General features: G+C 39.8%; 2 protein-coding genes, 1 long non-coding RNA gene and 1 pseudogene across 3 annotated transcripts in view; 3 read left to right on the top strand and 1 right to left on the bottom strand.

Annotated features, from left to right (window-relative positions):
* LOC112202255 (pentatricopeptide repeat-containing protein At4g11690) overlaps window positions 1-13,696 on the top strand; it is an 80,711-nt gene extending 67,015 nt beyond the window's left edge. Inside the window, exon 2 of the mRNA XM_040507207.1 lies at window positions 13,266-13,696. The gene's annotated coding sequence lies outside the window, so the exon portion shown is untranslated. The remainder of the gene's footprint in view (window positions 1-13,265) is intronic.
* On the bottom strand, window positions 632-1,192 carry LOC112202257. Its single transcript, XR_002937238.2, has 3 exons — window positions 1,101-1,192; window positions 784-852; window positions 632-686 (listed from the first exon to the last, which is right to left on the bottom strand). It is a non-coding gene; the product is annotated as an uncharacterized LOC112202257 (long non-coding RNA).
* Window positions 11,184-13,349, top strand: LOC112202256 (annotated as a pseudogene).
* A 788-nt stretch (window positions 13,697-14,484) lies between the features above and the next one.
* LOC112166042 (glucan endo-1,3-beta-glucosidase) lies at window positions 14,485-16,667 on the top strand. Its single transcript, XM_024302794.2, has 3 exons — window positions 14,485-15,591; window positions 15,875-16,226; window positions 16,309-16,667. Exons 1-3 carry the CDS (start codon window positions 14,551-14,553, stop codon window positions 16,443-16,445), a joined length of 1,530 nt encoding a protein of 509 aa, XP_024158562.1. The 5' UTR covers window positions 14,485-14,550; the 3' UTR covers window positions 16,446-16,667.
* The last annotated feature ends 5,274 nt before the right edge of the window (window positions 16,668-21,941 follow it).

Here is a 21,941-nt window from a genome sequence, read left to right as displayed (position 1 = left end):
CGCATCAACAACAACCTTTACTTTCACTGTTGAGTGAGCTTAGTAGAGAATCCACTGGCAGCCGTCTTGTAACTGCTAATATGATATACTACCAGGTTCACACTACATTAGTACATTCAGAAAATAGATTTCTATTACACCAGATGCAAAACTAATTAAGCACATTCCGAACCAATTGGGACTTGAAGAGTTTATATTCCGAGTTTATGTTGTTTTTTCAAAGCTACCACCAACCTGCATATGCAGCCATTCGGCTTGCAAGCCCTGCACATACTCCCTTGGTGTGTGTGGTCCAAATAACAACGCAGCTGCATCAAATTGCTGTGCACCAGGAAAAACACCTTTAAGGTAAGAAAATTTTACAGCATATAGAACGTAAAAATATTCACAGTAACAAGATTACTCAACATGTCACGTCCACCAAATAAGACTAGAAGGTTCGAGGATATAGCGATGGGTAAATGCCAAGGTGTTAATAGAAAGGAAAGCATTTTTGAGAATTATAGTGCGAACCAACATGGTGATGATCTAGATTTCCAGACAGAAAATGGTTTCAAACTTCACAAGTCAGTGGCCTCTATGTAAGTATTAAGGTGCAGTAGACTTACATCTTTTGAAGGAAACACTTCAATGGGGGGATTCATGTTCACCCTTGAATTGACTGCTTCAAGGTTCAACGAAAGGAACTAAAGAATCCAAATTAACAGAGAGATTCAGGTTTAACAGTTTAAAGCAAAACCATGTACCTGTTAGCAATAGACAGAGCCTGATGGGGATAGATACCTCGACTTGGCGCTGCAGTGACTGGATGTAATTAATAATCTCATCAACAACAAGTGCTTTCCCAATAACCTTCTCAGAAAAAAAAGTACACCAGGATATGTAAGGAAACATACTAAGTGAAACAAAATTAAACTCAGAATACAGAGCCCTAGATAATTTACTGAGATGTTTTTAGAGTTGTCTAGTAATCAGAAGTAGTACCAAAGATACCAAATTCATCTTCAATTCCCTATACTTCATTCTGTAGGAAATACTACCTACATGTGCTAAGTAATTTGACTGACCTAAAACCAAGTAGAGGTAACGTACATAAATACCTTATTACATCCAGGAACCAAATCCTGAAGAATTTTCATCCTCTGGCTGATCTTCTCATCAATCTTAAAAATCACATAGCGAAAGGCCTTCTTTCTCTGCAGTTCCAAGAATGTATTGCAGCAGTCCTCAGCAACACCCATGCCAGAGGAAGCATTTCCCTAAATAACAAAGACCCATAAGTCAAGTACTCCAACCCACATTAACTACCACTCACACTACACCAAAAAGAGTCTTTTACGGCCCACAATGTGTGCCGTAAAAGGGTATTTACGGCGCACAAAGGCAGGCTGTATTTGATTGCATTCCCATTTAAGGCGTATAATGTGATCTCATGTTGAACTTCATTAAAGTTCTTTCAAACTGATCTCATTTCATTGGAAACTAAATTTCAAATATAGTGGTCCAAGTTCTAGCTAACAGATAGTTTATGCAGCTTCTTGATTTACTGTATATCAATTCCATAATATGAAGTGATCGACAATTGCAAACCTGAGATAGTTGGGCTTATACTCCCAACTATCTCAGGTTTGCAGAAGCAATTCCAGAAAGACTAAAAGCCAATTAAAATGCATATCTACACATACTGATATAGATTTTTTTATTTTATTTTTATTTTTATCAATTCAAAGTTCTTGTTCTGCACAAATCAAATAGTTTAGTTTGGACTTGGCTAGAGAATAAAGTAAAAAAACTATTAATGTGAGGTCTAGTCCTCCACTACGACCACGAAACCGACATGTATAACCTTCATCAACACCAGAAAGCAAATCAAAAGTATAAATCAAACATACCTCTCAGTAAAACTCGTGGTCTTTAACTCTATGGTGTGGAAAACTGGAATATAAATTTGAGGTGGGCAATCTGTCCGGATTAAGTAAATGCAATTACACAAAAGTAACAGTATGGCTTAAAGCATTTGCAAAAGACATACAAGATTTTAGCTTGACAAAAACAGTATTCATTGTAGGAACTATACTAGTATAGTACCACCAAAAACAGTATTCCATTTTCAGTATTCCATTGTTACTGAAATGCATGCCATCTGCTTTTGCTGATCTGGATGCTAAGGAAGAATTACTATTTGAGGTTTGCAGCTGGCAAGTACGAATTGTCTTCACACTGTCAAAGAACATGCACTTATTAGGATCCATGAAACAGATTGAGAATCTGTGATCACCGAATAAAGAATTTGAGTTAAGAGCCTTTATGTACAACAACATAATATGAAGCCAGAGCACAAATAAGTGAACTCACAAGCCTTGAGGAGTTCCGCAATACAGTTGCAAGCTAGGAATGACTACTTACGAGGGCCTTAATCTTCTTGAAAGATGCAACAACAGATATTGGCACTATATCAGAATGAATAATAAACAGTTAATAGTGATGAAAACTCAACCCACTGAATTCCAATGCAAAATCAATATACATCCTTGCTTATAAAACTGGTTTGCAGCACCACAAACAAATTAGGTATTTCTGCAGGGACAAATCTTGCCCTTTAACTTGAAAGGTAAGCATCATATTAAGTATATTACAGAGCCCACAAACACTGAATCTAACTCTCTCACACACATTTAAAACCATAACAGTTCTCAAAGGAAAGAAACAATACAAACAGATTAGTAATTACCAAATCCTTCAGGGTCTTTGTTTATGAACCTCATAAGATGATCAGTAGTAGCTAAGTTCAGATCACTGAAATAATACTCCACCTGCAAATGTTAGGAGAACAAAAAGAATATCAGGTAAGGTAAAGAGTAGGGAAAGTTGAGATTACAACTATTATATTAGATACTAGTATAGTACCACCAAAAACAGTATTCCATTTTTAGATTTTCTCAAACACAGTATAGGAGTCAAACCCTGCATACATTCTGGAACACATGTTATCGAATTCCATATGGACCAACTTCATCCCCATTTCAATTCATCCAATGTCAAATTAAGTTTGTAGCCAACTTACTTTTAGACACATATATGAACACTATTACATAGCATATAATCTGCTATAATAGAAAAATCAAGTAGGGTATACCTTTAGAAGTAGGGAGCTCCTTGCCTTCTTTAGTAAAAAACTCCCTCAACGACACCAATGGTTTCCCCTTGAACTCCTGAACTGTCACCTTCCTCTTATGCGAAAGCTGCCCCATCCATACACACACAGTACAAGAATGCTTACCGATTAATGCAAAACAGGGATTCGTGCATTAGTTCATTATTGAAGCAAAATTATTGATTTAATTACAATCATATGACCTATTACTGCAGACACTAGGGGATTATTCCAGCTCAATGAATGTACCACTTGAACAAGCACCATACCACTTGAATGTACCACCAAATAAGATTGAGTTAAAAAAAAAACATGATGCTTAACCTTTCGAACTTGAAAGAATTTTTTTCTTAGAGAGGTAGAGTGATTATGCTCTATGCCCCAAACTTCAAAGTGTCTTTGGGTAAATTTCCAAACTCGAAAACAACTAGTTGGAATTACAGAAGCCTTAATGGCACTCAACAACAAAAACTTAAACGAAAAACGAATTTCAATTCAAACCAAGACCCCATAACATGCAATGAAAGAGATCCCAGTCCCCAGATATTACCACATACAAAGTTCAAAACTAAGCAAATCCTGTCACGAAAAAAAAATCACCAAAAATTACAGAAATTACTACAAACAATATATATTTGCCTCAGTTAACAATAATTCCAATACATAGTCCAGTACAGATCATAAAAAAAGGCAACTTCAACCAGAAAATATGGATTTCCTTGCGACCAATTTTACTTCACAAACATATAAACAGAGCAAAGAGGATTAATTTATCTAGTTGATAAAACCATTCCACTCAAATACCTATTTCTCTAACCCCAGCACAAACAAAACTAAAAGAAGAAGAACACAACACCAAAAAACACAAATTTCCGAACCTGCAATCCCTACTCTCCAAACCAAACTCATATCTATTACTCCTCTTCTTCCTCTACCATTTGAACACACCACTGAACCACATTTGGAAAAAAAAATTATATTGCTATTACAATACTTAAAGGCCTCGGCAGATAGCCAACTCTTCAATTAAGCATAAACAGAACAAACTCAGAATCAAAACTCTGAAATTACAGAATCAAATTCAATCACCCAAAAAAAACCCCAATTCAGTGACCCTAACCGTAAAAGCTAATCAAACTCAACACAATAAAACTCAATTCCCAATTTCCGAAACCCAGAGTCAATAACATGAATCAAAAGAGAAAACAAAAACCCCAACAAAAACGAAAAAAACATAGAAATCTGGGAAACAATACCTTCATCAATAGGTCCGTAATAAATATGCAAAATCTGAAAAAAAAAAAAAAAAAAAAAAAAAAAGGTGGTGGGGGTAAGATAGCTCTTCTGCTTCAGATGGACTCAACTTCATCAATAGGCTAAAAAGGCTAATTACACCTACTGTTATAAAACAGATATGTAAATGTTAATGATACAGCAGCCAAAATTTCATTCCTTCTTTAATATATCAAATGGGTTTATCAAAAGCTAAGCATATAACTAAAAAATATGCAAAATTTGAATGACAGCAACCAAAGTTTCAATCTTTCTTCTAAAGTTTATCAAAAGCTTCAGACTTTAATCACACAAATGGATATTCAGCAATACCCAGAGAGTAAAATCAAACAAAGTTGAGTACCTAAAGTTCAGAGGGAGCAGGGTGAATGAGTCGGAGCAGATCGAGCTTGGGCAACCCAAAAAAAAACACATCTAACACTTCGCACTTCAAGCCTATTTGCCTGAAATCTCTTAACAACCTACTGGGACATGATATCGAACAGGATTTCAGGATTCACACTAATGTTTCTTCTCTTTTCTCATGGTTTCCCCATCATCCATACAATCCCTGACGAACTCCGGCGGGTTCCAGACCATGAAGCTGTTGTTGATGGAGGTTAAGTTTGAGAGGATCTGCCTTCAAACTGCTTAGTAGAGACGGGTTCGTGGTCTGAGAGCGGGCTGAGGGTGGGGCTGATCGAGAGAGACGGGTTAGTGGTCTGAGAGCGGGTTGAGGACGGGGCTGAGAGAGAAGGGTTCGTAGTCTGAGAGCGGGTTGAGGGCGGGGCTGAGGGCTGGGCTGAGAGCGGGACTGAGGGATGACAGTGAGAGAGAGTGATTTTCAGCTGGAGGCGGACTGGGTGTTTTGCTCGATGGAATGGAGAGGGAACGAGTTGAAAGAGTATAAGTGTTAAAAGTATAAGTCAAACCCTAACTAAAGTCAGCTATTCATTGTATCCAAAAAAAAAATCTAAAACTCAGACGACATCAAATAAAGTGCATTGTCTGAAACTCATGTAACAACAGACAAATTAAAAACCATTGTCTGAACCACTTAAATCAAACAACATCTTTCAGTAGCCATTGACTTACAAGATATCAGACAACAGACACCTAATAACAGTTGTGTGACTGAAAATAATCAGACAATAGCAAAAATCAACCATTGTATAAATGAACCTTGGACAACATCACATAATAACTGTTGTCTGAATTAATTCATTCAGACAACATCAAAAAAATAAACCATTGTCTGAAATGCTATTGCACAAGAGCCAAGAAAAAACTGTTGTCTAATTCGAAAGCTCAGACGACACAATATTTCTTGCTATCGTCTGATTAAATCAGACGACAGTTAAAATGTTTGCTGTCGTCTGATATGTGTTGTCTGATTCCGAAATTGGTGTAGTGATAGTTCTACATTGTATTATTTTATCTCAGTATGGTCAGTGGTTCAGAAAGTCCCTTCTAAGTATAATAGGGCTGGCAAAGACTTTGTTTCCAGCCTTGTCTCAGGTACTTATATTGCCACCGAAAGCTTCTATGTTTAGTTATTATAATATGATTTTGTAATATGAAGTTATTTAATTGATATAATTTACTACATAAATGTTTTTGTTTACTATGCTTGAATGGAAGGGTTTAATTGAAAGTATTGTCTATTAGAAGAGTGAATGAAGACATCTTTTACGACACGCAAAATGATCTTTTACGACACACAATATGGTCTTTTATGACACGCAAAGTGGTCTTTTACGGCACACAATCAAAGTTGTAAAATATCTTTCACGGCGCGCAAAATAGTGTTTTGCGACACACAAAAAATGTTTTTTACGGCGCACATTTTGTGTGCCACAAGAGAAATTTATCTTTTACGACACGCTTCTTTGTGCCGTAAAGTTATTTTAAAACACACAATTTGTGTCGTAAAAGACTAGTTTTGTTGTAGTGTACCCACTGTATTCCGTGTGAAAATGTAAAAGCAAAATATTCTAATATTAGCGTTTAGTCTTATCAAATTTTTTTTTTTCAGTTTATACACAGAGTACCGTGTATAGGTTACAACAATTTTTCTTCAGTATCCTCTATAAATTCACCATCACCTTTCCTTCTTCTCCCAAAAATATCATCATCTTTTGTTAACTTTGCCTTCGAACTGAGTTCTGAAGTTCAGTCTTTGCATTTTTAGCCTTTCAATTAATTTTGTCAATGTCTTCTAAGTGTCCAAATAGGAGTCGTAATCATGGACAAAGTCGTATTCGCTCTACATCTCCTCCAAATGATATACAACCCCTTCTTGTCATAATGCCACGTAAACCTGTCCTCCACATTTCGAGTATTGAGTGAGATACGAGCAATAACATCCACCTCCTCTTGAGAAAATAATTCTTGTAGTAGATCAATCAACCACTCCCTCTCCTCCTGATCAATTAGATCAGCCACGTGCAAATCCTCCAACCCCTCCATAGGTGGCGAAAACAGCTTGAAACCACAGGAACTGGTAACCACTTGTCATTCCAAACGGAAATACGTTGGCCATTGCCCACTTGGAATCGTAGGCCTTTCTCCAACACTTGCCGACCAGCCATTATACTCTGCCATGTAAAAGATGAGTCGACCTCCAACTTAGCCTCCATAAAACCAGAATTTGGATAGTATCTAGCCTTCAGCAGCCTAGTTAGCAAAGCATCTGGGCATTGGAGCAACAACCATACTTGCTTGGCAAGAAGTGCAAGATTAAAATCGTGCATATTTCTAAATCCCAAGCCTCCCACTTGCTTTGGTGAACAGAGTTTATCCCATGAACACCAGTGCAACTTCTTCTTATTAGCCACCAAAATTGAGCCATAAGCCTATGCATCTCATCACATAAGTTTCTAGGGAGCTCAAAACAATTCATGACATAGGATGGGATGGATTGGGCCACGGCTTTAATTAAAACCTCCTTACCGGCTGTGCTAAGAAGCTTTTCCCTCCACCCATGTGTTTTCTTCTGTACCCTTTCCACCAAATATCCAAAGGCTTCCTCCTTAGAATAGCTGATTTCCATTGACAACCCTAAATATTTATCATGCTTATCCATCCTCTGAACACCCAAAGTAGTTGCCAACTCTTCTTGTTTTATCAGAGGCACATTCCGACTAAAAGAAATTGAGCTTTTTTGAAGATTAACCTGCTGTCCTGATGCGTCCTCATACCGCCGAAGCACCTGCCTTACTGCTACACAATCCTTTACCTCTGCTTGGCAAAAAATGAAAGAATCGTCTGCAAAGAAAAGGTGACTAATGATTGGAGCTGCAAAGCAGATTTGTACTCCCCTAATTCTTCCTTGTTCCTCATCATAACAAATCAAACGAGAAAGAGCTTCTGCACAGAACAAAAAGAGATAGGGCGAGATAGAATCTCCTTAATGAAGACCACACTCAGGTTGAAGACAACCTCTTGGAACCCCATTCAACAGAAAAGAATAGGACACCGTTTTAACACACCCCATAATCCATTGCACCCAAACATTATATAACAGCTTCCAGAAAGCCCCATTCCACCTTGTCATATGCTTTGCTCATGTCAAGCTTGAGAGCACAGAAACCCTTATTCCCACTTCGTCTTCTTTTAAAAAAATGACCAATCTCAAAGGCAATAAGAGAATTATCTGAAATGAGGTGGCCCGGAATGAAAGCACTTTGGTGAGGTGAGATGATCGAGTCCATCAAAGGCTTAATCTGATTTGCCAACACTTTTGACCCCAACTTGTATAAGACATTACACAAACTGATTGGTCGTAACTGACTCATATGCTGCGGTGCCTTCATTTTCGGAACTAGAAAATTTTCTTTTGAAAACCACATTTAGTGTCATTTATTTTTCCTACTTTGCCGATGTAGTTTCTATACAGATTACAGTCCCAGCCAAGCCAAACAATTGAGAAAATATATGATGACAGTCTTTTCTAACAGATACATGTTTTATTACTGATTTAGAAATCAACTTGCCATTTTTGAATTCTACTTCGCAATAATATTTGTTTTTGTATCTGGAACTAATTAGAGTTATGCTTCATCTACTGTTTAACTGACTTTGAATTAAGAGTTTTTGTCAATTTTGATAAGATAACTCTATTTTCTTTGTTTTAAAGTGACAGGCAAGTTAAACATGGCACATCAACATCATCATCATCAGCAACCAAAACATAGCCTGACAAGCAGAAAAATGACTGAACGTAAATAGCTATGTTGTAGAGCTATAACTTCTGCTAGACTAACCAATTTTGTGGAGCTATAACTACAACTGGAGTAGTTACATATTTGAACCAACTCTAGCATTTCACAAAGCTGCAACTAAAGTAGCCAAGTGGAGCATTTTGTACGACTACAACTGGAGCAGTCATTGTTTTTGAACGAACTCCAGTTAACAATTTTTGCTAGATCAACTTATAAGTAGACCAACTAGCTCCTTGAATACACTCCAGCTGCTGCTTTTGCTAGATTAACGTATCTCTTATCCTCTTTTTGTAAAGCTACAACTAAAGTAGGTAGCCTTTTTGTGCAACTAGCATATTTGCATCAGCTCCAGTTGAATAGACTTCAGCTAAAATTGATCGGACGAATATTTTCTATGTTTTTAGTTCATTTCTCTTTACATTTTACTTAGTTATTCTCTTAACAATATCATTTCTGACTTAGTTTTGTGTTTTTAGGTACATTTGAGCTCCAAACGAAGGAAATGAGCTAAGAAGAGCTAGAAATGAAGGAAATGAAGGCAAGGAGGAAATGTGGCGCAGAAATGACAATGAAATGGAGAAATGAAGCTTTCCCAGTTCTACTAGGAGAATGAATTCCAGTTGAAGTAGGAATCCTAATGCAACTAGGAGTGAGCTCGAAAAAAAATAATGTTTGGAAATGAGAAATGACAGAGTCCTAGTTGGACTAGGAAACCTGATGACACTAGAAGTCCTGGTGGTGCTAGGAGATGCTGTGGCTTCAAGATGACTCAAGATAGTTCAAGAATGTTCTAGAATGCACAAGGAATTTCGGCAATTGAAGAATGGGCTTTGAAATTGTCCAATTGAGAAGCATGGCCCAAAGATTGAAGCATGTGACTTGCACATGAGTTTCTAGACCCTTCTTGATGTCTTGGAAGAGTTCTAAATCGATTCTATTTGGTTTTTACCTTGAGAAAATAAAGAATATTCAAGAAGATTTCGGAAATCCCAAAAAGGGAGAGTTTTTAGGAATCCGTCTGTGCAGATCAGTCAACTTCGACAGAGCCCTGAGGACAGCTCATAATTCAGAAAATTTCAATATATATATGGTTGGAAAACTACGGATGTCTAGTTTTCAGATATTTTTACGGTTCATCAATATCAATTTTCTAGAAGAAGTTATGGCCGATTTAGTACAGAGAGGTCAAGTTGTGCGCGAATCAGACTTTTGACGGGAATTTTGGTTTTGAGGCCCAAAACACATTGGGAAGCCCATGGCCGAGTCTATGTTTCATATTTCAGAAAATATTGTATGTGAGACGTCCTAGAGGTGTCCAAGAGGGTTTGGCATCATCCTTGGAGAGTTTTAAGGGATTACAACATGCAGAAATGATGGAAACAAGTCCAAATACGTTGCTTGTTGCTCACACCCCTATTTGGCCGAATTTAAGGAGTTTAAATCAGAAAAATCTTTATAAATTCTGCAATATTATCTCCTTTAAAGACTCATGGTACAAATCTACTTAATTTTGGAGGTTTCTCATTGGTTGGACGACACAGAAAAGCTGACATGGAGTCCAATATTAGTGTTCTAACTTGTGTTCTTGACTTGAATTGATCAAACTTTCATGATTCTTAATGCGTTATGAGTGTTTTTGTTAGTGATTAGCTACCACTAGTGATTGCATGATTAATAGAGTTAACTATGGTGCGTTCATCTAGTTAATTTAATTAAGGGAAGTAAAAAGAACTTTGTATGCGTTTATCTTTGTTCTTGATTGATTCTATGCTTAAACATATTTTGATTCGGGATTTGATGATTGAAACCTTGCCAACGTGTTAGTAGTAGTTAATTACATATTATTTTCATTCCATTCATATAATTTCTATTTGATTCTTGGTTTTGATGTGTCACATGTAGATAAATACTTAGTTGTTAAATAAAATAAATCCTAAATCCCCTTATCTCTATTTTTCGTAAATAATGTGTATATTACATATTATTTTCGTTCCATTCATATAATTTCTATTTTATTCTTGGTTTTGATGTGTCACATGTAGATAAATACTTAGTTGTTAAATAAAATAAATCCTAAATCCCCTTATCTCTATTTTTCGTAAATAATGTGTGTGTGTTCTTTTATTCGTTTTACTAATGTTTCATTTTTCAGGAATTAATTAGGTCATAATTACTGGTTGAGAACGATACCCTACTTACTCATACTACAATGATAGAGTTTTAAATTGATACACTAATTTGTGTACGTCAAAAATCTAAGATGTATAAATTTTTTTTCACTATTTGAATGAAATGTAATAACTTTCCTTTTGGATTTCATCGTTCGAATTTGTTCACAAGAACAAATTCCGCAGCAGAACGCGGGTAATATTTCTAGTTTGTTTGATCTGCGGACCCCTAGTAGAGTAAAGAGACGTTCTGATCCATCGAGACCTAAAAAACTGGACCCGGCCCATTAACAAAAAGCTAGAAAAATCAAATACCGCGCTTTGCCAAGAGTTCTCAAGCCATAATGTTACCAACGAACGAAGCTCTTCTCCTCATCCAAAAAATGGTGAAAAGCTCGGCCCTGAAAGCCTTGTCAATCTTCAACTCCTCAACTCTCCAAGGATTTCACCACACCCACCACTCCATCTCCTTCATTCGTCACAATCTCATCTCCTCCAATATGCCAATGCACGCCCAGTCTCTCATTCTTCAACTCCTCTCCGGTCGAATCTCATCCCCATTCAAGCCAAGTTGAGCTCAATCCCGACCTGTAGTCATCTAAACGAAGCAATCATCAACGCCCATGTTCAATTTCAGTTGCCAAAGCAAGCCCTTTACTATTTGAACAAAATGATCAAACACTTTCAATAACGTATTGGGTTTTCTTGTTAAGTCGAGAGATTTTGAAAAGGCTTGTTGGGTGTTCAATGAGTTTAAAGGTAAGGTGGGATTGGATTTGTATAGTTTTGGGATAGTTGTAAAAAGTTGCTGCGAGCGTAGTGAATTTTATAGGGGTTTTGGATGAGATGGAGGAAATGGGTTGGTCTCCGAATGTGGTTATATACACTACATTGATTGATGGGTGTTGCAAGAATGGTGATTTAGAGGGCAAAGAAGATGTTTTGTAAAATGGGGGAGCTTGGTTTGGTTGCTAATCAGTTTACATATACTGTGTTGATTGATGGGCTTTTCAAGAAAGGTCGGAATAAAGAAGGGTTTGAGTTGTATGAGAAGATGAAGATTAAGGGGGTTGTTCCTAACATGCGTACTTATACTTGTTTGATCAGTGGGTGTTGCAACGATGGAAAAATGAATAGTGCCTTCAACCTGTTCGATGAAATGAGTGAGAGAGGAATGGCCTGCAATGTGGTCACATATAACATCCTAATTGGTGGGTTGTGTCGAGAAATGAGGGTTTGGGAAGCTGAGAAGTTTGTGAATGAGATGAAGAGAGATGGTATTAGTCCAAGTGTAGTTACTTTCAACACTTTGATTGATGGGTTTTGTGGTCTTGGAAAGTTGGACAAGGCGTTGAGTTTGTTTGATCAGTTGAAGTCGAGTGGATAATCTCCGTCTCTGGTGACTTATAATGTTCTGATTCAAGGCTTTGCCAAAGCTCGAAACTCTGCTGGAGTTATTGATTTGGTGAGAGAGAGATGGAGAACAGAGGCATGTCTCCTTCTAAAGTGACGTATACAATTGTAATTGATGCCTTGGTTCGATCTGATGACATGGAAAGAGCATTTCATGTGTTCTCCTCCATGGAGAAGGCTGGTCTGGTGCTTGATGTCTACACCTATGGGGTCTTAATACATGGATTATGCATGAAAGGTAATATGATTGAAGCATCAAAGCTGTTACACTCAATGAGCGATTCACATTTGGAGCCAAGTGATGTCATATTTAATATAATGATTCATGGCTGCTGCAAAGAGGGTAGCTCTTACAGGGCACTGAGGTTGCTCAAAGACATGAGAAAGAAAGGAATGGTTCCGAATGTGGCTAGTTATAGTTCGACCATTGGAGTTCTTTGTAATGATGGGAAATGGGAAGAAGCTGAAATACTACTTAAAGAAATGACGGACTCAGATTCGAAACCATCAGTTTCTTTGTATAATATAATTTCTAGAGTGAAAAATGATACACCGGTGAAGCTATCAACCTAAACCTATGATATTGTCAGTACAGCACAAATGCGGCGGAAAGAAAGTATTACCATTGCCTCTTGAAGCTTGTTGGCGGACCACACAGTCCTACCTGGACATGCTTCAGTTAGTTAAAATTGATGAGCCTCCCTAAAAACTTCCCCCACAAGTAAGCTTCCCAGTCAAAAAACTTCTTTTCATTCCTTTCAAAATTTTCCTTATTATAAACTGAGTGCAGTTTACAAACTTGACTATTATATAATGAAATATTGAAGGAGGAACAGAGCTAAGATTCTTTCAGGTAGGAATTAATCTGAGGTGCAAGTTGTAGTTGGATGGAAGCTATAGACTTGTGCGATAAAATTAGGATTCGAATACCATCATGTTCCAATTACCATTGAACTCTTTTTGTTTGCTACTGACATAATGCAAAACTCTTTTGTGCACAGGGGTTATCAGAAACGGATGAAGTTTTGCGCACAGGGGTTATCAGAAACGGATGAAAAAGAAACACTTGTAGCTTTCTTTGAGGATGAGGTTGCTCATGGTTCTCGGGATATATGGGAGACTTAGGTTCGATACCATGAGCTAGATTGGAAAGTCACTGAATCAGAGATGACCTCATATATATATTCCCAAAGAAGCAGCTCCAACAACAACATAACTCTGTTGATCAAGCTCCCAATTCTGACCAAGTTGCTGCCACCGCAAAAACAAAGCCGGATGCCGCTGGAGCCTTCACTTCTGCAAGAGAAAGCTGCAGTTTCGACCCCACGGAATGTGCTATTTGCTTGAAGAAGTTCATGGATGGGGAAGTGTCTCAGATTGACTCGATTCCATCTCGAGTGTAAGCATACGTTTGATCAAGAATGTATTGATGAATGGCTAGCAAAACCAAGCCACTGTCCCCATTGTCGTGAAGAGGTCTATTTTAATTAATAGATGCAGAAAAATTACATTAACCAACCCTTATTTTACAGCGGGAGTTGCATCATCAACTAATCTTCTTTTATTTCTACACGTTGGGAGTTGCATCAACCACAACTTGTAGTGTCTACACGCACTACTGAGCTTGGCAGATCATACAAATATGTTGTGATAAACAAGAACATGTGCATTTCTGCATGCTAATCCGGTAATAGACACAAGAAATAGAGATGCCAATAAACATTGCATTGGTAATGGAAGAATCATCCCACTACGATTTATCGATTTCCTTCATTCAAATCCGCTAGAAAGCATTTTTTCAATTAAAGCGAACGCTAGTAAAGAAAGTCACTCCACAAGCTTCTTTAATTCAAACTCAGAATACTAAATTTCCAAGCATCCCTGGCTAGATTTGAACTTTATACCTTTACTCATTTACGTCGAAAAGAACAGCCAAGTTTACCCAGATTTTGAGCATACAAAAAAGTCACCAACGGTCGGAATAGTTGATGCTGAAGCATCTTACCCTCACACAGTTCATTTCCACAAAATATCAAAGTATCGCTTTCCGTCCAAAAAAATGATAACATAAACCGAAAGTAAGCGTGTTTGAAAAAAAAAAAAAAACAGGAACACGCAAACGACTCACTTCGCCACGTCTGCCCACTCCGTCAACTAAACCGACCGCAAGCAACACGAAAAGTACCAATCAAAGCCGCACCAAGCGGGTCCCACTCCCTCCCTCAGATCACACACAAAACCTTTCAAAATGAAGATATGCTTGCTTCCGAGGTAGTACCACTCTACAGTCTTCTTTTACTTTCCCTCTTTCACAAAAGCCATGGAGCCGAGGAAGCTCCTCCTCCTCTTCCTCTTCTTCCTTTTCCACTCCGCCTGCCACGTCATCCTCACCGCCGCCATCGGCGTCAACTACGGCACAGTAGCTGACAACCTCCCGCCCCCGTCCCAGGTCGCCACCTTCCTCAAGACCAAGACCACCATCGACCGCGTCAAGATCTTCGACACCAACCCCGACGTCCTCCGCGCATTCGCCAACACCGGCATCGCCGTCACCGTCACCGTCGGTAACGGCGACTTCCCGCCCCTCGCCAAGCTCCCCGCCGCCCAGTCCTGGGTGGCCGACAACATCCTCCCCTTCTATCCCCGCACCAACATCAACCGAATCGCCGTCGGGAACGAAATCCTCGCCACGTCGGACAAGGACCTCATCGCGCATCTCCTGCCGGCTATGAAGGCGCTCCACTCGGCTCTCAACCTCGCCAACGTCACCGCCATTCAGGTCTCGACACCTCACTCGCTCGGCATACTCGCCCCCAACACGGGCCCACCGAGCCAAGGACAGTTCCGGACCGGCTACGACAAGATCATATTCGAGCCGATCCTGGAGTACCATCGCCAGACCAAATCGCCGTTCCTCGTCAACCCGTACCCCTTTTTCGGTCTCTCACCCGATACGCTCAACTACGCGACTTTCAGGCCAAACGGCGGCGTTTTCGACAATGCCACCGGCATGAACTACACCAACATGTTCGACGCCCAGATGGACGCGGTTTTCTCCGCGATGAAGAAGGTCGGGTATGAAGACGTGGATCTAGTAGTCGCCGAAACCGGGTGGCCCTCCGCGGGTGACCCGAACCAACTCGGTGTCAGCTTGGAAAACGCGGTGTCGTACAACGGGAACCTCATCCGCCACGTTAGCTCCGGGAAGGGCACGCCGTTGATGCCGAACAGGACGTTCGAGACTTACATTTTCGCGCTGTTCAATGAGAACCTGAAGCCCACGCTGTCGGAGCAGAATTACGGGCTGTTCAAACCCGACCTCGACCCGGTTTACGACGTGGGCCTTTTACGCAACGGGCAGGTAAATTCGTAATATCGTAATAATGACGAGTTAATTGCCTGTAGCACTTTGCTTCTTCTTCTTCATATCTGTTCATGTGGTAGCCGTTCAATGCATGACACGTCGCTGGATCACAACGCTTGGAACCCTCCATGTTCCAAGTTTGTGCTCTGCGTCTCTGACACACTGCCTCCCAGCTTTTTCAAAAATGAGTCGGCGGTTTTGCTTACGACAAAGCTTTTACGCGTCGTTGTCGTTGTCGTTTTGTGAGTATTGACCGTGCGTTTCATATTAATCTAATTAGGCACAGGGCCCCACATCCGGCCCGGCATCAGGCCCATCAGCTAGTACTGCAGCAGGCCCAGCAGCAATGGGTCCCACGCCCGATGTAGTTGCGCAACCACCGTCGTCGACGGGGAAGAGGTGGTGCGTGCCGAAACCGAACGCTACCAAGGCGGCGCTGCAGAAGAACATAGACTACGTTTGCAGCAGCGGAGTGGATTGCAAGCCCATACAGAATGGTGGGCTGTGCTTTGAGCCCAACACTGTGAAGTCGCATGCGGCTTACGTCATGAACGTTTATTACCAGGACCATGGCCCACAGGATGTCAACTGCGATTTCAACGGCACCGGAGTCGTCACCACCACTGATCCCAGTAAGTTATATATTTCAGCAAAAATTAATAATATTGGAAACTGCAAAATTAAAAACGTTAATAATTGGGTGGCGCGTGGCAGGTTACAAAGCGTGCACGTACCCTAACAAGGCGGAGAAGGAGGCAAAGTCGGTGGCGGGAAGCTCAATGAGAATGAGATGTAGCAAAGTGGCTCTGTTCTTTCTAATGGTCGGTTGTGGTGTAATGTTTAATATTTAGGGAAATAGAGTCGAGTTTTTTATGTTGTTTTAGGGTGACTACATTTGTAGCGGGGACTATAATTCTAGAGGTGGCGATTGTTGGCCATTTTTTGGGTGCTAGGGCACGAGATTTGAAGCTCATAGCTAAGTAATTATCTAGGGTTTGGACCATTAAGATGTTATTTAAGGTGCTCTGAATTTTTCACATATATAATAACGAGTTTTATGTCTGTGCCTGTAACGTGCTGCTTTTGTTGATTTCTAGTCAATTTTAGGGTTATTGCAGAAGGGACCTAGCTTTGGTTGACCAGGCATTCCAGTCTTGTTAAGGATGCTAGAAAACACCTATGGTTCAAGGTTTGAAAACAAAATTAGAGCAAAAATCAAAACAAGTTGAAATTGGTTTGAAGTCGTGGGACATGATGGCCATGTTCTTAGTGGTGTTAATTCGATATCATGAGCAGGGCTGGGCATCCAAAATTGAAGGCCCGGTATCGTCCCAAAACCATCCCGAAAACCGCCGGTACAAGTCGGTATCAAAATCTGAAATTCACTATTTAAGCTCAAGCTCGTCCAGTCCTATTTCGAGAAAACGGGCCTGGTACCGGTACCAGCCCAATAGATACTGGTTGGTCTCATCCCGTTCCGTTTAAATTAATTAAATTAAATCTTTAATTTTTTTCTATTACTTGGCTTGAGTTTGATTGGATAGTTTAGTCAAACATATGGGAACACAGAGGAATGACCACACCTGATCACTAAGTGACTAAACTTTTAACCTAAACGGCACTCGATCCCTAATTCACTAACATCTGTTTTGAGCTCTCTTCTCCACTCTCTACTTCTCCAGATCTTCTTTTGTTCTTCATCTAAATCCCAGATCCCCAATCTCTTTCCAATTTCCCTTCATATAGCAAGCATGATGAGATGAGCAAATGGTAGAGTTGAAGTAGCCTCAACCTTATGTTCTTCATCTAAATCCGAGATCCCCAATCTCTTTCCAAGAACCGTCGATTGAGGGCATTGGGTAAAAGGGGGGGGGGAATGGGTGATCGATGGAAGAAATCTACTCCTCAGTCTGATAGCGGTCAGGTCTTATGGCTGTCGGCTAATTGCTCCCAGGCCGTTGAACATACCAGTAGTCAATTAAGAGTTCTCCCGAACAACACTTGGTATATTTTAAATCGTCTTACATCAGAGTTCTCCTAAACAGCACTTGGTCATCCTCCTTAGTAATTGCATTAGTAATCTCAGTAATCTCACTAAGGCCCCGTTTGAGATTGCTTCGTTTTAAAAAAAAAATCAGCTTTTGTTTAAAATTTTAGATTTTATTGTGTTTGGTAAATAAATAAAAAAAAGGTTTAATTGAAAGTTATTCGTCACTGGCAGCAGATTTTAGAAGCAGCCCAGAGGTTGTTTTTAGAAGCTGTTGTGGATTAAAACACGCTCTGAAGTTGTTTTATGTACTGACAGCACTTTTAAAAATATTATTTACCAAAAACGAAATTGTTTTAATTCACAGCTGATTATTCTCACAACACAGCAGCAACAGTTTTTTTTTTAAGTCACAGCAATCCCAAACTAGCCCTAACCTTACCCTGTAGTAGTGCTTCTTTCTACATCAATGAATGGTTTTGTCAATATGCCCAGTTTTTGAGTTGCAAGTTCTGTCTTTAATTGTAGATTACTGAATTAGTGACATGGAAGAGTTTCTTTTGATCTGTGATCTTTTTACTTTGCTTGAATGATTGAAATCTGAAAATTTTGGATACATGTTAAGTACTTTGTACTAAAGTGTAGGGAAAAAAAAAAAGAATTGGGTATCCTGAATTGGACTCGGGCTTGACCTGATCCCGATCGGTTTCGGTACCTTCGGTACCAACTTTGAAAAAAACTTAGCCCCGTCCCAAATAATATTTTCGGTACCGGGCTCAGTATCAGTCAGTAACAGGCCCGTCCTGGCCTATGCCCAGCCCTAATCTTGAGCCCATTGGCTGTAGAAAACTAGCAATGATCAGCCTTGTTTTGAATGCACGTTGGGGAGGAGGAGACAATTCCCTTATCAATGAATTATGAAACAAAATGACTGCAGAAAAGTAATCTTGTTGAGGGCTTATTTCAGTTACATTTTACAAGATCAACAAAAGTGAATTTACTTATAAATTCTTATTTAAGATAAACTCAGACTGTAAGAGTTGTAATACACGAATATGGCTAATGGGGAAAATCAATGAAAGAGTCTTTCTAAATGTACCCAGATTAGACTTCCAATCTCTTACAGTATCACGATGAATCTCTAGAACAATTGAGAGGGGCAGTGGAGAATGGTACTAGAGTAGACTTCATTATAAGAAGGGATGGAGCTTTGATGTTCGGGAATAGAATTTGTGTGCCAGACCAAGATGATCTTAAACAGGAAATACTTGAGGAGGCCCATAGTTCTGCTTATGCCATGCATCCTGGCGGAACTAAAATGTACCGGACTCTGAAGGAATACTATTGGTGGCCTAACATGAAGAGGGAAATTGCAGCTTATGTAAGCACGTGTCTAGTGTGTGAACAAGTGAAAGCAGAAAGACAAGCCCTCGGGTTTGTTACAACCGTTACCAATACCAGAATGGAAATGGGGGCACCTCACTATGGACTTCGTGTCAAGATTACCACGTACTTGTAATGGTCATGACGGCATTTGGGTAATTGTGGACCGACTTACCAAATCTGCACACGTCCTGCCCGTCAAGAAGATTTATAAGATGGATAAATATGCGGAGTTGTACATGAATGAGATAATGAAACTCCACGGCACACCTGTCTCTATTACTTCTGATCGAGATCCTCGTTTCACTTCAAAATTTTGGCGTGAGTTAATGGAGGCTTTGGGCACTCAATCTCAGTTCAGCACTACATTTCACCCGCAAACAGATGGACAAACGGAGAGAACTATTCAAACTCTAGAAGACATGTTGAGAGCTTGTGTTTTGCAATTCAAGGGAAATTGGGATAATCACGTGGCCTTGATCGAGTTTGCGTATAATAACAGTTATCATTCTAGCATTGGCATGGCTTCCTATGAGGCCCTTTATGGAAAACAGTGTTGTACTCCTCTATGTTGGAATGAAGTAGGAGAAAGAAAACTCATTGGTCCGGAGATGGTGCAAATTACAACTGAAAAAGTTAAGGTGATCAAGGAGAAGCTTAAAGCGGCCCAGAGTAGACAAAAGAGTTATGCAGATAACCGGAGGAAAGATCTGGAGTTTCAGATAGGTGATTGGGTATTCTTGAAGTTATCTCCTTGGAAGGGTATTGTAAGATTCGGAAAACGCGGAAAACTTAGCCCCAGATACATTGAACCGTATCAAATCACGGAGCGGATTGGTTTAGTTGCTTATCGACTAGTACTACCTCCAAGATTATCCAAAGTACATGATGTCTTCCATGTCTCCATGCTCCGCAAGTACATTGCTGATCCTTCTCATGTTCTTCAAGAGCAGCCTATCAGATTGCGGGAAGATTTAACGTATGATGAAAAACCAATTCAAATACTTGATAGGAGGGAGCAGGTACTAAGAAACAAAACGATATCCTTAGTGAAGGTACTTTGGAGTAACCATATGGTGGAAGAAGCTACTTGGGAACGGAAGAGCAAATGAGATAGTAGTACCCCCACCTTTTCTAGCAGGTATGTTAATTTCGAGGACGAAATTTCTTTTAGGGGGGGGGGGGGGGGGGGAGATTGTTACGTCCCAAACCTAGATTTATCGGTTTACTAACCATTTAGATGGTAAATGTCGTTTACTTTTAATTTTTACTTCATACCGATATTTTAGTGGCCCTAAAATGTTGACTTTTGTTTGGGTCAGTTTTACTATTCATGGTAAAAATGAGGTATAAATAAGAGATTTTACTGTGGTAGGTTTCCAAAAACCGGAAACCCTCCTCTCCCCTGAACTCTCTCCTTTCCCTTTCGAGTTCTTCTTCCTCCCTTCGATTCCACGCCATCCTGCCACCAACCGGTGTGCAACCGGCCACCACAGGAGCGCCTTCCTCCCCCCTATACCCTATAGCCTTAGGTTGTGGTGATTTGGCCGAGAAACCTCGAATCGAAGCAAGAATCATCACACAGCTGTAGTTTGGCTTCTTTCAGCACTTCCTCCATTTCCGGCCATCTCCGACCGCCAAACCTAGTCTATTAGGGGCGCCTCGAGCCTGTGATCGTTTGCCCTCAAGCTTCTAGCTCCAATTTACAGTGTGGAGGATGAATTGAAGGAAATTTCAAACCTAGAGTTTGAAATTTATGGGTTTTTCTTCGCCGGCCGGTTTCGACTGTTTCAAGGTAAAATTGGGATGTGTTGTAGTTGAGCAAAATGATCAGTGTGTCGAGTTGTTATTGTACCTGAAATTTGGCAGCCGGCGGTGGAGGTTGTTACCGGCGCGTGGGCACCACTCGCCGCCACTGTGGGCGGCGCGTGGAATGGTGTAGGGCAGGTTTTTAATGTCTGTTGTTTAGCTAGATAATCCCTTGTGCATTGTAGTTCCCATAATTGCGTCTTTGGGTAGAATTGGAGATGTGTGATTATGGATTTCGATATTTTTCCTAAGGGTGGAATTTGTTAATTGAATTACAAGGAATCTATCCATAAGATTTCCTTGATTCTGCCCTAAGCCCTTAAATTAAGGGAATGAAGTTAGTGGAGAAGATTGGGAGGTTTAGGCGTATAAAGACAATGTTAGGGTTCAGTTTTTATTTAGCGTAAATTAAATTTTCCGTCCCGTAATTATTGGTTTACGAATGTTATATTGTACAGGACGTGAGGAGGATTCCCATGAGGAGGGTTCGGATTGACGGCAAGCTTAGCCGTACACTATGAGTGGACGTTTGATTTTAAATAATGCATGCAATTAAATTTTTCTAAATTTATTTAAATTATCCTTTTAATTATTGAGCATATTATCCGATTTTTAAATATGGAATTATTTGTCGTTTGGATTTCGGGTTGGAAGTTGTTAAACTCAATATTTGGAATAATTTTCGATGAATTGTTTTCCGAGGTGATTTCTTGAATTGAAAGCAAAATTTATCAGTCGATTTTGAGTTTCCCAAGAAATCTTTGAAAATGGGATTTTCGTTGAGATTTATGGATGTACTTTAAACTCACATATTGGTTTATGAATTGAGAATATTTTTGGGTGTGCGGGGTCACACCATTAGCTTCTATATTCTCCTTATGAAGTATTGGGGAAGCCCTTCTATTTTCGATTTTTCGTGGTTTTATCCCACCATACCTGGGTCGCTATATTATATTGCTAGCTAGCCTATTAGTACTCCTCCTCACTTACTATGTGTTTGTGGGTGAGTAGAGTAGAGTAGAGCATGAGATGCTCAAGAGTGTGGGACACTCCGACCCGAGTCTGGGAGGCTCCCTTTTATTCGTATGGTGAAAACGCTTTCCCCATACTCTTTATTTATCTTTGACTAGCGGGACTAGTCCAGTTTTCACTTATACCAGCGGGGCTG

This window comes from Rosa chinensis, chromosome 5 (genome assembly GCF_002994745.2).
Source record: "Rosa chinensis cultivar Old Blush chromosome 5, RchiOBHm-V2, whole genome shotgun sequence".
Taxonomy (NCBI): domain Eukaryota; kingdom Viridiplantae; phylum Streptophyta; class Magnoliopsida; order Rosales; family Rosaceae; genus Rosa; species Rosa chinensis.
This window is presented reverse-complemented; position numbering and strand designations above follow the sequence as displayed.